An 18,831-nucleotide genomic window follows, 5' to 3' on the forward strand; every position below is an offset into this window, starting at 1 on the left:
TTTTTGGTAGAAAAACTTATTTTGGAATCTTCAACCACTTTGTGTGGTTCCTATAATGTCACATAATACATAAAAACTCTGCTCAATTTTTACTCTAGGGTAGATCCCAATTTAAATTCTTAGATTATTTTTTATGGATTTTACATTTAAAATTAGTTAGGAAAAGAGACATTGAAAAATAATATTTTTTTTTAAAAAAAAAGTTCTTCAGAGTTGTTTCCTTAAAACTCAACTTCTAGCATAGAGAATTTTTAAACAAAAATAATGATAAATCTAGGAAAAGAATTCTTGAACTCAAGAACTTAAGCTTAAAAATTCATATTAAAGATGCTGTAAGTCCAATAAAATTCTCCAATCTAACTAGCCCGATAGGATCCAATCTTACATAAGCTCGGCCTAGTAAAACAAACCAGTCATACAAAACTATTGTTTCCTAAATTTTCACTATTGCTTCCTCTACTTGCAATTACATTATAAAAAGCTCATTTCCAAAATGTAATTTTACATTCCGTAACATCTTTTCCATAATTCAATGGAAGTACAAGAAGCAATACGGAAAGTGTTGGAATTTTTACCCGTCATACAATGTCCCGACAAGCCGACATGCTTCCATCAGACGATCACGAACGGCATAAGCCTTGATGCCAAAATGACATGTTAAACGCAAGTTAGCTCCATCCCTTCATAGTTCGTTAATTAAGAACAATATTACCAAACTATATATATTGATAACATTTTTTACTTTTTTTGGTCTAAGGGATGGTGCATAAGAAACTTTACAGTGAAATGTGAGAAGGAGATAAGGAAATGGAAAATACGTGGAATGCATTATATATAAGAGATCGAACTCACACATTCAAAGTTAACCTTACAATTAATTAATTCTTTGTTTGGATTAGTTGTGAATTAGAGAAATAAAAGGAATATATATATATATATATATATATATATACACGCAAAATGTAAAATGTTTATTCTTCATTATTTGATGTAATATATATGTACACACACTGTTTCTCCAATTACAGTATCTTTATTAAGTTCTAACCTTCGAGAGAGTATAATTAAGTCACCAGACAGACAGACAGAGACTTTGACGAGGCCAAAGTCTACGAAGCTGATGCACGCATCTTAATCATACATCATTATGCTGAATTCTCATTTCTCAGTACAAAGAAAATTGGTTGCGTTCTTTCTGATTTACCCGTTTAAAATCCATAAATAGTGTACTCAATCTAACTGAAATTAGAAAACAAGATATCTCCTTTACCTGCTATATATATGTGGAAAGCTTGCCTCCTTCCCAAGTCTAGTACCTTATTTTTTAAATTAATTAGACACCATCACGGCATCACCATTAGTCTTAATAATACTTCCTATTTTCTATATTTCTGCTGGTTGAGGTGGCTCGATCCAAGTCCATGCCAGCACTTAGTAAAACATAAACTTTTTTTGCTTATGGATAAAGTAATTTTAGTCTATTTGAATCGGAACCTTGATGAGTGAGATTTAGATAAAAGTTGGAAATCTCCATTTGTTAGTTTCTTTCGTTGAAGAATCACTTCTTTTAAAAAATGACCTTTTTTTTAGCTTTTCAAGTGTTTGCTTCATCTGTTTAAAATAATAAAAAGATGAAAAGAATATAAAATCTGATTAAATTATTAAAATGAGAAGCTATTTTAATAGTTTCTTATAAAATTAACTGTTTCTTAAAAAAAAATCGATTCTTATGATCGTAAACAAACATCAATTATATTATGCTTTTTTAAAAATCTCTAAAAAAATAAGGAGTAAATTATTATTTTTTACCAAAATCACAGGATTAATTTTTTTTTTTTTTATCAAATGTTTATAATATAATGAGCTAGCTCAATAGCTTTCTTCAGAGTTTTATTTACTAGTTACCAACAACAATCTTTTTGATTAAAACATATTGTTTTCAACTATTTTTGTCAAATGTAATCTTAATTAAAGAGATTTCAAGAAATTAGTTTTTACCTTTTAGCCAAAGATAAATTGGGTTCACTTAAAAAATTATAATAGTAATAATAATAAATTAATAATAATGATTTACAAAGTGGTAGGAGATTTGTGACATTGAGAAGGTTAGTTGCGAGTTCAGCACCAGCTCCACATTGTAATGAATCATTTCATCAAGATCTTGAGATTTTCTTACCCAAACGAGTTTTTTGCTCACTCTCGTGATCGTGCAATGCCCATATGCATTAGCTCTTTTGTGGAATGGCGAAATATAACTGCTGACGATATATACCAACAAATATTCATTGGTTATTTGAATACTGGAGTTTTTACTTATTGGGGAAAACAGACAATGTATTTGAGTGCATAAGCCTTTCACACATTTTTTATGATCATTATCCAATGATTTTACTCGCTAAAGATACCTGTCTCCTATGAATTACAACGCTAGCATGTAATGGTGCAAAGACGAGAGAGAAAAAAAAAAAACAGGGATACTTGCTACTTTGCTAGTATAGTACTATAGTAGGAGTTTAAATCAAATTCATCACCTTTGCAATCAGTAATCAATAAAATAATTTCCCAAACAAACAAACTCAAATACTTAACTTAATGATTGTATCGGGCCAATGCAGGTAGCAAATATCTTTATAACTTTCTTGATTTGGGATGACCATATTAATCCCTCTAATATTTTCTAGGCAAATCAAGGTGCTCACTAACACAATATCAATAAATCAATTGCCATGTCTCTTTTAAGTTATTGAATTTTTATATATCTTTTAAAATATTTTTAAATTAATAGATGATAAATTTTATCATATTATTTGCATTTAATTTGTTATTGAAAAAATTAGTAAAAAATCTTCTCTCTAAATATAAAATAGAATAACTATATTAAATAAGAATATTTTTAAGATTTATTGTTTAATAAGAACATTTTAAAAAAATCTTTAACAAAAATATTTTTTAGTTTTTTTTGTTAATTTTTTTCTTTCAATCTATCTTTTACATTGATGCACAATGAAAAAAAATTAGAAAGAAAAAAAATAACAAAAGGTAATTATTAATAATATTTATTGCACAATCTATCTTTTTTATTTTTGTTTTTAAGCTGAATTCAAATAATTTTTTAAAAAAATTATTAATAATTAAAAATAACTTTATACAACAAAATAAATAACTTATTATAATATTAAAATATAATTATATGATCAAAATATTTGTTTGATAAGAATTTTAATTATAATATAATATGTATATAATAATTTTTTATATAAAATAAATATTTATCATGTGTATTATGCATAATAATATTAATATCAATATTAATATATATTTTTTGAGTTAATATTAAAAAGATGTGATTTTTCTTATTCTTCTTTTGACACGTGATCTTCTGATATAATTCCTTCATTTATATTCTTCATTGTTCATTGTTAAGTTTTTTAAAATAAAAAAGATTCAACGGTTTTCAAAATTAATGATTTTTTATTTGTTAAAATTTGAAAACAAAAAAGACTAAAACCAACATCTTTTTAATTATTAATGGTTATAGATTATAAATAAATAAATTATTACAAATTATATAAAATAAAAAGTACTAACAATCCACGATTTTTAAAGTTATTTTTTTAAATTGTTATAGATTATAGATAATTATTCATTGTTAAATTTTGTAACTAAAAAAATTTAAAAAAAAATTAACTATTAATTATTAAATTTTGAAAATAAAAAAGACTAAGTAATAACCAACAATTTTTTAAGAGTGATGCTATTTTGCAGGAAGCGCCTATGCACGAATACCAAGAAAACAAATATTGAATGGCTGATCTCTTTTAAAAAACAAAGATTAATTGAAAAATAAAATAAAAAGGAAGTTAACAAAATAAATGTTCGTCTGCTTTTGACGAAAACAATTTCGTAACTTTAAGCCTTTCTCATTTTTTAATTATTAACCGTTATAGATTATACATAAATAAATTATTATAGATTATACAAAATAAAAAGAACTAAAAATTCACAACTTTTGAGATTAATGTTTTTTAATTGTTAATTGTTATAGATTATAAATAATTTTTAATTGTTAAATTTTGAAAATAAAAAGGATTTGATGGTTTTTAAAATTGACTTTTTTAATTGTTAATTGTTATAGATAAATAAATACTCGATAAGAAACTAATAACCCACAATTTTAATAAATGATAAATGATTTTAAATATATTTATCTAACAGTTTTAAAAATTATCTATGTGATTGATCAGAAGTTCAAAGACCTTTCTGTCTTTACCTATTAAAGGTGTTTCCTGTTCTCGAATACAAATCATATCCCATTCTTTGCAGGAACTGGATGTGCAATCGAGGCATTTTCATCCGTAGGATCGTATAAACGGCTCCAATCATGCCACGTGTTGCATGTTAAATTTGTTTTCAAAGTCAAACAAAAAAAAAAGTAACACTCTTCTGTCTTCTCTCTTTCTCTGCAATGTAGGTATGTGAATCTCATCCTCCACCACCACCCTTCCAAGATTGCCAACATCGCCGTCGGCTACTTTCACCTTTGGAACTCCCTCTCTACTACTCCTTTTAATTTTACACATCAGCTCATGCTCATGCTCATGCAAGTTTACTTATGGGTTGCCTAAAACAATCAAATCATGGTCCCAATCAAGATTAGAAGCATAATGCCCCTCCACCTATTCGGTCAAATGTCCCTTAAAGACAGATTCTGGAAATTACGATTAGTGATTTAATCTACAAAGTACAAATATATACTCATAAGGATGCAAATACTTTTCTTGAATAAAAGAAATTCATTGAGTGCTTGTTTTGTTTATGGTTGGCATTTGGGAAAGAATAATGTTATGATAGTGTATAGTGTTCTTCAAGCAACCACAATTTGAGTTTGATTTCTATTCTCCTAATCATGTGCTGAATTTATTTTTTCTAGGTAGGATGCAGGAAAGAGAGAAGCACAAATAATGTGGTATACGTGGCAAGATCTGTATTGTTCATTTTCATCTACGGTTCATGTTTATTTAACTCTCCAATTTTTTACCAATGGAGAGGATCCATTTCCCTTGTTCTCACTTTTGAGGGTTAAGTGCTTCAAGGGTTATAAGAATATGACTATGTCTATTAAATATGATTCAATTAGAGATATTTCTCTTGTGAAAGATAACTCGTATCAAAGCTAGGTTGGTGAAGATTTATCGAATCAAACAAGGGGAAACAACTTTTGTTCTATAAGTTAGTTTTAATGGATGAAAATGTATGTTTTTGTGTTTCTGTTTATATTTATTGAAGGCACGAGTAGGTCTCGATTTACTCTTCTATTAGTTTTTTGTTTTTTCTTTTGTTTTGTATGCAGGGATCAAGAATTCAAGCATCTATTTGTAAGACATTGATTTATAAATGGAAAAAAGTTTGGAAGGTTTGATTTATTCCATTCGGGTGTTTAGTGTCCATGGTCACATCAGAGATTAGATTTCAAAAAGGTTTGAGTGAATTTTTTCTTTCTCTTATTTTTTTTTTCCAATAATTCTATTTTTTCTGATTAGATTTTTCTGTCTTCAAATTTTTGCATCCAGGTTTTAAACTTTTATTGTGAAAAAGTGAGTCTATAAAGTGAAAGTGGTCAAAAAGTATGACTCTCTTCAGAGAGATGAAATAATCGATTAGGCTTATCTGTTTCATTTATCTTGTTTATTTTCCAAATTTTTTTTGTTATATTATAGATTAAAGTTTTTCTTTAAATATTGATTTTTAGAATGATAATGTGAAAAATTGAGGCAAAAGCTACATGGAAACGAGAGGCTCGACAAAAATATGGAAAAAGAAAAAAAATATATATTTTACTAAAGGTTGTAAAAAGTTGACAATCATATATCCCTCATTTGAGTTATAAGTATCATTTCGAAAGAGACATGTTATGGTACCACCAAAGAGTTGAAAGTTGATATATATAATTCTTTGAGAATATTTCTAATTTTTTATAGAATTGTATTCATAACTAAATGATTAGATTAGATGTTTTGAAGATACTGTAAATTCAAGTATAGAACTTTCCATTATGCATACCAACTATTAATGTTATTATTGGTGAGAATTAATTACAATTATTGTAGCTATTATAGAATCTTTCCTTATGGAATATATTGTTGTTATTTTCAATAATTAATCATTAATTTTGATGGAGAAAAAAATAGATTAAAATATATTTTTTACGTTTAAATTTGTGACCACTTTTAATCTTTAGATTTTCTTATTTTACATTTATATTACGGTGTCTTTGCATCCAAGCAATCTTTTTTGCCAAAATACTGCTATATGTAAAAGGCAATGCATAAAGACATAAATTAAACTCAAATAAAAATGTTGAATAGCATCTATGAGACTTAAATTTCACGGTTAAATTAAATTTCTATAATTTGTTATAATATTGTTAAAATACATATATTGTTTCCTTCCTTACTATCATCTAACTTATAAATATAAAACATGGGATAAATATTAGTGTAACTTAACTAATTTATTAAAGAAATTATTTAATCTAACCTATCAATTATTAGTAAAATTATTCCATTAAAATGTATATTTCATGTCTATAAATATTGAAATATTTGAATTTTGTTCCATAAAATTTTCTATATGTTATTTGCTCTATTAAAATCATGACTTTTGTTTGACGTAGGTTCGATAAACTGATGATTGAAGTTAATCCATTAATCAATTAAATGTTGACACATGTTCAGACCATAACTCTCTTTCTCCAGCCTCTATACCTCAAGTCAAACCCCCTCTTTCTCTCTCTTCAACACCATGGGGATCTGTGGTGGAGGTGGTTGTGGTTGAGGTTGTAATGGAGGCAGAAATGGTCGAAGATGGTGATATGGTGGTGGTGGAGACGTGCGATGATGTTGGGGTCACAGATATGAAGGAGAGAGGCACGTCCATGCCTTTGAGGTGAGGGAGAGTTAGACGATAGTTTCATAGAGGCAAGAGTTGGTGCTGGTTGTTATGAGTTTGTATTTTTAATGTACTTATTTTTTCTATTCTTCCAACTTCCTATTGGTCCATTCATATGCCACACTCTATTTGAGAGTTTGCTTACCATCTTTTTCCAGAGTTATTTATTTTAGGTTGAAAAGATAGAGTTATGAGTATTTTCTAGTTGGGCAGAGACATATAACAACATTTTAGGCTCATTTGGCATGTTGTTTCTAATTACAATGTTTTTTCAAGAATTATGCAAAAAGTTTGCCACTTTCGATTTTATAGAGAATCTTAATACACTGTTGCTATGATGTGGAGTGTGTATAATGTTATATAAGTACACAACAAATTTGGTCTTCGCTTCACTTTTTTTGTTCATAGAGTTGTCAGCTAGTTTAGTTGCCTCAACTGATTCATGGATATCTATTATCTTAGTATATCTGTTATGTTTTTCTGAGCCACACCCTTGGGCATTAACCATCTTTGGATAACTTCGACTCAAGATTTCTACAGACCATAGAGATAACCTCCAATTGATATCAATATTCGGCGTTCTGATACACAAGATCCTCAAACAGGCGAGTGTAGAGCATACTAGCTTGTGAGAGTTTCAAATGATAAACATTATATAACTCAGAGTTTCGGAGAAAAGGGAGTTTAGAAAAGAGACATTTAGGTAAGAAGAGAATGTTATTGAATTCAGTGTGCCTAAACATACAAACTAGTCCCCTTTATATAGGAAAAGGACGTACACCAATTTACAAGGTCTTATCCCGGGGAGGATAAGATTATTACAAAAGAAGATAACAAAGAATCTACTTTCTAAAAGCAAGATAAGGCTAAGTCATAAAGCAGACTCAAGATAAGGTTGAGTTATAAAGCAGATTCTGACAGTAGACATGTGGCACACGTCGAGGAGGATAGGATTTCAGCCATCCTTATCCTAAAGAAGTCACTCTCTTACTGCACACCTTTATACAAGATTCCTTTAGCAGTTCATTAGTCTGATCTGGTGGATAGTGACAAGTTGTAATGTTGTACTTCTGATTGGGTGAGACTTTCATACGTTGGATGATAATAAGGATATTATTTTTTGTGTAATAACTCCTCCATCAATTGAGCATTGTAGTCCTCCAAGTCTTGTTCTAAAGCGAAATTGTCATCTGCTAGATCTTCCACCTTTTGGAACTCAGGATCTGGAACATAAATCTCTGTGCGAATTTGACTGTCATTAGCATTCTGAAGTATTATCCTATCAGTAGGATAACAATCCATTGGCCTTTGGGATGAACTTGTAGGTATGGGTCCAGAGGTTTGCGTGAATAATTATTAATCTCAGAGGTGTTTTTCCAGTTGGATCCAATAACTTTCATCTAAAGGATATGCTTCAAACGTTCCCCAAATTTGAGCTTCATTACTAAACCAAAGTTGTCCTTGTTCCATAAAACAAGGATGATGAATAATCACAATAGAAACCAAATTTTATTTGTGATCTTCTGGGATTCCTCTTTGCCTTTCAGTGTCTAAAATTTGTTTCAGCTTCATACGCCACCAAGCTAAAGGAAAGAACCATTCTAACATTGTCTATAAAAAATATTCATCTTTATATGGATCTGTCAATATATGGTATATCATCAGGGGCTTTAAGGCGATGGGAATAAAGTATTGAACTGTATTACACCAAATAGCCCATATGGTTAGTTCACACAAATTCCATCCAATCTCACAAAAAAGTTCAAATATAGCTTCAAAGGGTATCTCGGGATCAAATATTTGTGCAGGAGTGTATTTGAATCTCATGGTTTCGTGAAGGAAATGGAAGTAATGAGACTTAGCATATTGAAGAATTTCTGCTGAAGTATGGAACACCAACTATGGAGGGAAATCCCTTATGGTTTTGGCTATTTCAGCTAAGGATTTTACCATGAATGTCAAAGGGAAGGAATGAGTAGAAGTTATCACCTTGACAATCTTGCTTGGTCTCGATAAAAAATCAAGAATCAAATTATTCTTCCCTTTTATGTGTTTAACAGAAAAATCATATCTGGAGAACTAATCCTTTGAGCCTTAAAATTTGAGAATCTGGAGGCATCTTGTTTTTGAATTCCAAAATTTTTGGAAATGAAGAATTATCCATGTCTACCTGAAACTTATGTCCTCTCAGATGAAAATCAAATTTCTTGATTCCATTTTTTACCGTCAATGCTTCTTTGAATGTAGTATGGTAATGCTTATCAGCTTCTTTAAATTGTCCGCTAGCATGACCACAGTAGTAATTCTTCTCTCCCTCTTGTTCTATCATAATAGCTCCCAATAATGGTCACTCACATCAGTCTGCAATATCCTCTAACCTGTTCCAGGAATCTTCAAAGTTGGGAGATTTTGAGCAATCTTCTTTAGTTCCTTAATTGTTATTGTTTGTTCTTCTAACCATGGAGAAGAATTTTTCTTCAAGAGTCTTGACAGTGAGCAAGTATATTGGGCTTCTCTGGGGATAAAATCCATGATATAATTTACAATTCCCAAAAATTGTTGGATTTGTTTGACTGTGAGAAATTCATCAGGAAAATTTAACAGCTCATGACTATATGAGGCAGAGGTTGATAGGTTCCTCGGAAAAAATGCATCCCTAAGAAATAAATTTGAGATTGAGCTAGCTGGATGTTTTTTCCTGAGAGCATGATCCCATGCTGATTGGCTATCTCAAAAAATTGATTGAACGAGTTTTTATGAGAGACAATGTCTTTTGAGAAGAGAAGGATATCATCTATGAGGAGATCTTTGTCAAGCAATTGGCTTCTAGTAACCTTGGTCCAAATGATACAATCAGGAAAAAACTTGATGCCTATTGGAGCATGAGTTACTAGGTAACCTTGATAGGTTTTTCGAACTTCTTTTTTGGCACTTGAATTTCAACACATGGTTGAGGAATTGCAGGTCTTATAGACTGCTCTTCGTGGATAGAGAAAATAGGGATAGGAGAGGTTGAGGACTCTTCGTCAGAAGAATCTGTCTGATTTAAGGCAAATTCATTTTCTTCATCTAGATCGCTCTGTTCTGAATACAGAGATTCTATATCATCATATTCACCAATCTGAAGATGAGAAATTAGTTTGATAACCTTTTTCGATTTCTTGGGACAATTTTTTGCAAAATGTCCTGGCTGATTGCAGATAAAACATCTTTGTCCCATAGCCTTTCCTTTCCTCCGACTTTTTTCTGAAAAACTTTCATGGTCTCCTCTCCCCCTTAGCGTCACTTGGTAGGACTTTCTTTTTCTTTGGTGAGCAGTGACAAGCTTTCTCTTTACATTTAATCTCCAAGAAAGGTTTTTTGCATGCTTTGCTATACTTGGCTTTTCTGTTCATGATATCATAGAAATACTGGTGTTGTCTACATAGTTTGTCAATGACCTCCAGAGTGAATTGATGGATTTGTCCCATGGACATGGTAGAAAAATCCATCTGGGCAGGTGCTACCATTTTGTTTAACTCTGGTTGTATTTCCTTTAGTAATAAAGCTAAAGCCACATAAGTATTCTTCAGACTAGGATCATTGAGACCATTGAGAAGATAAAATCTCTGATTCATTCTTTGAAAGTGTCTATCCAAGTCTTTTATTTTTAATGAACAACACCTCATCTCAAAAAATTCCTGCTTGATCTTCCTTTCAATGATTTTCCCTTCTCCAATAAATTCCTAATGAAGAGTTCCTAGAATAGCTGCAGTAGATCCCAATTCATGGAACTAGTTTTGACGAATAGGTCCTAGATTGTGATACCATTCCTGCAGGTTTTCGGTCATTCCGCAACAAAATTCTTCAATTACTTTGTAAGGATATGCATCCTTCATGAATTTTGTATTGATCCATGCTCCCATCTCAATGAGTTTTTTTCTCCATTCCCTTGGGGGAGTTTCGTCAAGAGTAAACCAAGGTCCTCCATTTGGTTTAGAGGATGAACTTCTTGAGATCAATGGGTTTTCTTCTATGGGAGAGTCATAGAATGGTTCTGTTATGGAATGAGCCATCAAAATGTTTGAGATGTCCATATACCCAACTTAATCTTCTTCATCATAATAAGTCTTTTCTGCATCTGTCCAAGATTCCTTAATTTGTTCTTTAAATTCAACATATTATACTATAAAATCTTCTGATTCTGTCACACTTTCATCATATTCTTCTAAAGTTTCTGGTTAAGCTTCTGATTTTTCTCTAATTGATAACTGGGAATAAGGATTTTGAGGGTCTTGGAAGCCATGGGGTTCTGGTTGAGCTTCTGATTTTATAGGGATGAATTTTAAATATTTTAATATTTACAACAATGAAAAAAATAGTTTATAAAATCATTTTTAAGAAAAACTTACACTCACACTAAGAAACAATTTATCTAAAATTACATTAATGTTTAAACTATTAAAGTGAAATTAAGTTTCTATAATTTGTTATAATAATTTTAATATAAATGTATTGTTTATTGCTTATCATCATGTGATTTAACTAATTTATTGAATGTGTTAATCTAAATTAGTTGTTTCAAAACATTACTTATTCCTTATTTATTATCTTATCAATTATAATAATTATTGAAGAATTTCCCTGGCCTCTGATTTTTTTTATTTAAAAATTATACGATGATATTTGTATGTAAATTTATTAATATAGAAATTATATATAAAATCAATATAATGGAGAGTAACATTTTCCTCCAAAGTAAACTTGGAATATTTACACTTAACTTAGAGGAATTAATAATTTACCCGAAACAATATTTACATCTAAATTTTTTGGATTAAAGAAATTAAATCTATTTAATTCATATTATATTAATAGAATATAAATTTTAATTTTTTTAAACCTAGATAAATTTAATTTTGCTCTTACACATTGATATTATATATGTATATTTATTAATATTTTTATGATTATATTTATTAATAAATAAATATGGATATTTAAATTTTATTATATATCATGTATAAAATCATGATCAAACTCTTGGAATGAATTTTTTTATTAAATGAATAAGGATATTTTACACTTAACTCACGGGAAGGAATAATATGTCTGAAATTACATTAACATTTAAATTATTAGAGTTAAATTTATATTTTAAATTTATTATTATTGTATTTTTAATATAAATATTGACATAAAAAATATTTTTAAGATAAATAAAAACTATCTTATCAATATGTCACTTAATTAAGTTATTGAATATGTTATTTTATCTAGATGAACATTTTCTTATGAAATGAAGAAAATAACTAATGAAAACATGCATGATCTATTGGAAAAATGTACATTATCTTGCAAACTTCATCAAGAAGCTTTTACATTAAGTATTTAAATTATTTTGACATTTAAAAAACATTTGTTATTACTATTACAATATTATATATTTTAGCCCAATAAAAAAGTAAGTTTTTAAAATCAAACTCTTGCTATGGACACCTTTTAGTAAATCAAGTAGGAGAAATTTACACTAGCTCATGGGAAGGAACAATTCACCTAAACTACACTAACAATTAAATTATTAGAGTGAAATCATTTTTTAATTTTGTATGCATATATTCAAAAAATAAAAATATTTATATTTTATTGAACATATACACAACAATGAACAAGATAATATTCCATGGCGTGAGTACAAAAACTATTATTATAAAAACTATCAATTTTCAATTATATATGTGAGTGCTTGCACCTGTATTTATGTGTATAAATTTAAATTTTAGTGAGAATCAATTAGATATTAGTAATATTTTTTTTTTCTAAATTAAAGTTAGTGAAATAATTACTAACAAGAGGACTTAGTTTTATAATAAAAGTATTAAATTATGTTAAAAAAATATTTTTTAATGCATGTAATGTTCCTAAAATATTATTATTACTTCTTCTAATTATTGTCAATGATTGTTGACAATATAGATTACATGTTTCTAAGTTGTCCTAAAAAGTGAGAGAAAATGTATTTTACATTTATTACTTTTTTAATTGTTTAAAAATGTTAAATAAATTATTATGACATGATAATAAATATTTTAATTTCTCACATATATTTTCTTAAGAGATAATATTATTTGAAATATGATCATACATTAGTATTTTTTATTGTTTATTTGAGAAAACACATTTTTTTAATTTCATATATAAAAATATTTTCCTATGTTGCAACATGTCAATCAATTAAGTTGGAGATATTATATTTAATCAATGATCTTGATTTTAAATTTTGACTTTTGATTATTCAATCAAATATATGAAAGAAGGACCAATTAGATCAAGATTGTCTTTTAATTATTTATATTTCTTATTTTAAAATTTTTTAAGTATAATTTGATGATTCTCCTAATAACAATTTTTTCACATTATCTTTCTTAACGGATAATCTTATTTGAAGCATATTCAAACAATAATTTCTTTTTGATAAAAATATAAATATTGACATCTCTTTTTCAATAGGATCTGAATTTTAGCTCGTTAGGTTGTGAAAAACTAATATATTCTTTTAGATCCAACATTTGTCAAGAAATAATAATAACTAATTTTATACTAAAAATATAATAAATATTTAATTTGTAGTTACATTTAATTAATAATAATAATTAATTCATTTACATTATTCTTTAACTTTCTTAAATAAATAAAAGGAAAATTTTCAATATCTTCTATTCAATATTTTTTATCATTCTATATATTATAATTAATAATATATATTTTATATTTTTGGCTTGTTTAATTATTCTAATCTGAAATGAAGAATGAATCTCAGCTAGTGGCACGTGCGTAATTTGGAAACGTGGTATAAATAAAACACATCTCTAGCTCTGAGGAGAGTTGGGTGGTGGCAAGAATCCCCATAGAACCAAAAAGTAATAAATCAAAGCTTCGTTATCTTCTTCAAACCCCTGGCTGAATGAAATGTCGCAGGTGAATGAGCACCACCACCACGCACCCTCCACGCCAGGGAAATTGAAGCCAGAAAAATCCCCATACAACCGCCTCCGTATCCACTCCTCTCTCTCCAAACTCACTCTCTGGTCCTCCTTCTTCCTCGCATTCATCCTCTTCCTCTTCATTCTGTCACCGCCTTCGCCCTCCGCCTCCCCCCGCCGCCGCTCCCTCGGCGACTCCTGGGGCGGCTCCCACTGGGAAAAGCGCGTCGCCAAGTCCGCTCGCCGCTCCTCCCCCTCCAGCCTCTCTGTCCTCGTCACCGGAGCCGCCGGCTTCGTCGGCTCCCACGTCTCCCTCTCCCTCAAGCGCCGTGGCGACGGTGTCGTCGGCCTCGACAACTTCAACCGCTACTACGACCCCGCCCTCAAGCGCGCCCGCCAGCGCCTCCTCGACCGCGCCGGCGTCTTCGTCGTCGACGCCGACCTCAACGACTCCGCCCTCCTCCGCAAGCTCTTCGATGTCGTCCCTTTCACCCACGTCATGCACCTCGCCGCCCAGGCCGGTGTCCGCTACGCCATGCAGAACCCCCAATCCTACATCCACAGCAACATCGCCGGTTTCGTCAACCTTCTAGAAGCTTCCAAATCCGCTAACCCTCAACCCTCTATCGTCTGGGCCTCTTCAAGCTCCGTCTACGGCCTCAATTCCAAAGTCCCCTTCTCCGAAAAAGACCGTACGGATCAACCCGCAAGCCTCTATGCCGCCACAAAGAAAGCCGGCGAAGAAATCGCTCACTCCTATAACCACATCTACGGGCTTTCCATCACCGGGCTTCGGTTCTTCACTGTTTACGGGCCCTGGGGCCGACCCGACATGGCGTACTTCTTCTTCACGAAGGACATTCTGAAGGGGAAGCAGATTACGATATTCGAGTCACTCGACGGCGGAACCGTGGCGAGGGATTTCACCTACATTGACGACATTGTGAAGGGGTGTTTAGGGGCTTTGGATACCGCGAAGAAAAGTACCGGGAGTGGGGGCAAGAAAAAAGGGCCTGCTCAATTTAGGGTTTTTAATTTGGGGAATACTTCCCCTGTGCCTGTGAGTGAGCTTGTGGCGATTCTGGAGAAGCTTCTTAAGGTGAAGGCCAAGAAGAAGGTGCTTCCAATGCCCACCAATGGAGATGTGAAGTTCACTCATGCTAATATTAGTTTGGCTCACAGGGACCTTGGGTATAGGCCCACCACTGATTTGGAGACTGGGCTTAGAAAGTTTGTGAAGTGGTACCTTGAATTTTACTCCAAGAAGAGCTCTTGGTGAATGTTGATGTGATTCTTTTGCTTTGCTGCCCCTATTCTTTTCGCTCTGCTTGTAATTTGGAGGATAGAGGTTTTACCGTTGTGTTAGGGGTTACGGATGACCTTGCATCATGTTCTGTTCTGTTCTGTGCTGTCTTTTTTTTTCATCTTCGACTGTATGCCTGCCTTTTAGGTTAGCCTCTGTACATTCTTTAGTTGAGAGTTGAGACATCGAATTGATATTTTTAGTTATTTGTGCTTATGGACTCGATTTGCTTTGCCTTTTGGGTTTAAAACTGCTTGCCATTTGGTTATGAATTTGCCTGCTTCCTGCGTGTACTGCTAATAAATACTATTGCTTCTCTTAATTGGAAATCATTCTTGTGGGCATGGTCTGATTTGGACTTGGGGAGTGTCACTTGGTATAGCCTCTCTGGTTTTCTTATTCCATTTTGTGGCTGCAACTTTGGGTTGATGACTGAGTAATTGACAGCTGATTGTTGTTATGCTAAATGTGTATTTGGTCATGGATGACACTAGTTAGGTGAGCTGTGATGATATTCAAGGAAGTTTGATGATGATTAATTTGAATTACTGGAAATTCTCACGTTTCTTTCAGATTGTTCTGGTAGTTTGGTCTTGTTCTGAAGGTTCATATGAGTGGCTGAAACCATGAATGCATTTAAGATCAGATACAGATACCGTGTGAATTAGAGTCTCTCGGCCTTATTCTTATCATGAAAGATTGTTATGCTCTTATCAGTTTCAAATAGGTAAAAAGTGTACCTCACAGGTTTCCAAATAAGCTTTTTTTGTCAAGTTCATGTGCGAATAAGTTGACAGGACAATTGCTAGTTGCTACAGCCTACAGCTTATAGATGAGCTAGTACGGTAGGCGGTGGAGCTGCTGGTTTCAGCTTGATTTTTCGAATACCCTCATCTGGTAGTAATGCCATGGGGGCTACAATCCGTAGCAGCTCAAAATTCTTGCATTCAAAGGGATTTTTGTTAACTCTTTCTGAAGTACAGTACTATTTTTTAAACTGTTTTATGTTGTGAGGTCAAAGTAAGTAAAACTTCATTTGTCAGCTAGAGACTGATTGATTGGTGACAGGTTATCTTGCTGCCACTTTTGAGTCGTTGCCAGACGGTGGTTGAAGATGCTTCATACCAGATGAAGTTGGATTGTTAAGACTTCATTCCTTTCATTTTAGGCGACACACTGTTGATTCTCCAAAGGTTTAACGAAAGCTTCTTTTTACCTACACCTATAACGAGGCTGGGGCTTGTTGATCTCACCATGTGTCTAGTTGGGAGACTCCAACTGCCCACATAGTCTATTTTGAGTTAGGTGGTTTCTAACTTGCAAATCTGAACCATTTTTTTTTATGTGAGAAGCCAAAATGAAAGAGGTGAAGTAAGAATTGTAGACCACACCAATGTCTGACTGATACTGCTCTTCATAGCACACCATGGCTTATGAATCTTGAAAATCAATTTATTAAGAAAAGAAATGCGTCAAAATTTGTAGATGAGGCTTTATTCATTTGTTAGCTGTCTCACTCATTAACACTCCATGATGGATGGCCGTCTTCCTGTTGTGAATTTCTCTTTTAACAAGTTCACTTGTTCATACTGACACAGTGACACCCAACCCAAATATGCAAACTCCTTTCAATGTCGTGGTTATCTCGGTACATATTTTTTTGGACTAATTTTGAATTTTTATAACGCCAACCTTTCTCTATGATACTGTTTTTTTAGTAACGGGTGGTTGGTTCTGTGACATGTTTGATTCTCTTTTAAGTAAGGCGTAGCGTTAGATATTATATTGTAAATGGAAAAAAAAAAGAAAAAAAAAAGAACTCATTAGGAGAATTAGTCTTGTTATACTGTGTGTTGCCAATTTAAAAAGATTATGTTCCATAAAAGGTATCTATAATAATCTGTGGTTCTATCTTCTTTTTTTTAAAAAAGAAAATGCTCTTGATGCTTGCATCAAGTTAGAACAATAAGCTTTTTTATGATATGTTTTATTTTAATTATTAACATTAAATGTTGATTTCTGTAAATAAAAAATTAAATGTTAATGAGAAGAAATCGCAAAATCCTGAGTGATATAACTCTTAAATCTCAAAAACATTAAACTTAGATTTCTGTAAAAAAAAATGCTGATTTAAATATATTTTTAAAAATTTATTAATAGAAATATAAAAAGGAATTATAATATACTAAAATATTACCGCAAATATTTTAAATTTTGATTTTCTTAATTAACTATTAATTAACCACGGAGCTATAATCTTTGTTGAAAGTTTAATGAGATATGGCAAAACCTTGTCGCGTGATATAATAATTAGCATTTTTAATTTTTTTTAAGTAAATTCATTCTAGCCTTTAAATTATTTTAATTAAGCGGGTGAGATTTGATGTAAGTCATTAGACTCACCTAATGGAAACGGATCCTGATTCATTAAATATATTATTATGATAGAAAATCAATTTAAGATTTATAATTACTAATTACTATAATTTAATTAGAAAAAAATATATATTATCCTTATGCCACATATTTAATTATTAAATTTTTTAAAATAAAACCAAAATGTTAGCAACAAGTCAATGGTCCAAATGATATTGAACTTAATTTCCTTAAACAAAGTCTTGGAATTGATTACCACGGATTAAAAGAAAATGTGATTGTTAGGGGAGAACTCATTAAAGGTAGTCTGTCAGATTTTCGAATGAAGATTAAATATCAATAAAATAAAATCGATGAATCCTTCGTACTAATAACATGATTACCAAACAAAATAGTACGAAAAAATTATTCTAATCCTTCAACATGACTATTTAGGTTACCTACCTGAACCCATCAAGGTAGTCAAATATTTTTGCTTTATCTTCTAAATCCTTTTGTTTACCTCAAGAGCTTTAAATTTTGCTTTTATTGTTCATTTTCTCACCTTGACTTTGTTTTTTACTTTACCAATTCTTCTACTTCTCTCTTGATCCTTCCACCATGTCTCAATCAAAAAATAGTGTCAAATTCAATCTTGATACTCAAAACCCACATGAATCAGCTTTTGAATCATGTGATTCTCCTAATTCAAGCATTTTGTCTTCATTAAGATCTTGAAGACAACTCCCATCTATAAGAGAAAACCCAACTTCCTTGTGCTCACAAGAGTCACTTCTATCTACCCCTAGTGCTTAGGACATTGAAGATGGTATGGCGTTCTTGGACTATTACCTTCATTCGAAAGAATGCCCTATTCCCATCACATCACACTTGTTCAAAGCAAACAATCTCCTTGTAATCCTAGGGACTAGCCCTTAAGTTATGAAGGGTATTTCAATTGACCCGAATGTCCAAAGCAAAAGAAGTGGGATAGAAATGTTAGGAGATTTATGACGTCATTGTTTTGTCCAACCATGACATCAAGCCACCATATTTCATAAAAATTGGTCAGAATGACAAGGTTATGCTGGGTCAATTGCATGACCAATCCAGTTGAGCCAATTACATGACCAATCTAATAGTATAATCGACTTGGTTAGACCGCTCTGACTGGTCCAACTGATCCGATTTTCAAAACATTATATAAAACACATTTAAAACCTGCCATAAAAGATACTAACAAGATTTGTAGGAGGTTATAAT

At 31.3% G+C, this 18,831-nt stretch overlaps 1 protein-coding gene across 1 annotated transcript; it reads left to right on the forward strand.

Annotated features, from left to right (window-relative positions):
- The first annotated feature begins 13,808 nt into the window (after positions 1 to 13,808).
- Positions 13,809 to 15,429, forward strand: LOC100788035 (UDP-glucuronate 4-epimerase 5). The gene has a single exon (XM_003549832.5). The coding sequence runs from the start codon at positions 13,897 to 13,899 to the stop codon at positions 15,187 to 15,189; it is 1,293 nt and encodes a 430-aa protein (XP_003549880.1). The 5' UTR covers positions 13,809 to 13,896; the 3' UTR covers positions 15,190 to 15,429.
- The last annotated feature ends 3,402 nt before the right edge of the window (positions 15,430 to 18,831 follow it).

Source organism: Glycine max, chromosome 17, assembly GCF_000004515.6.
Source record: "Glycine max cultivar Williams 82 chromosome 17, Glycine_max_v4.0, whole genome shotgun sequence".
Classification (NCBI taxonomy): Eukaryota; Viridiplantae; Streptophyta; class Magnoliopsida; order Fabales; family Fabaceae; genus Glycine; species Glycine max.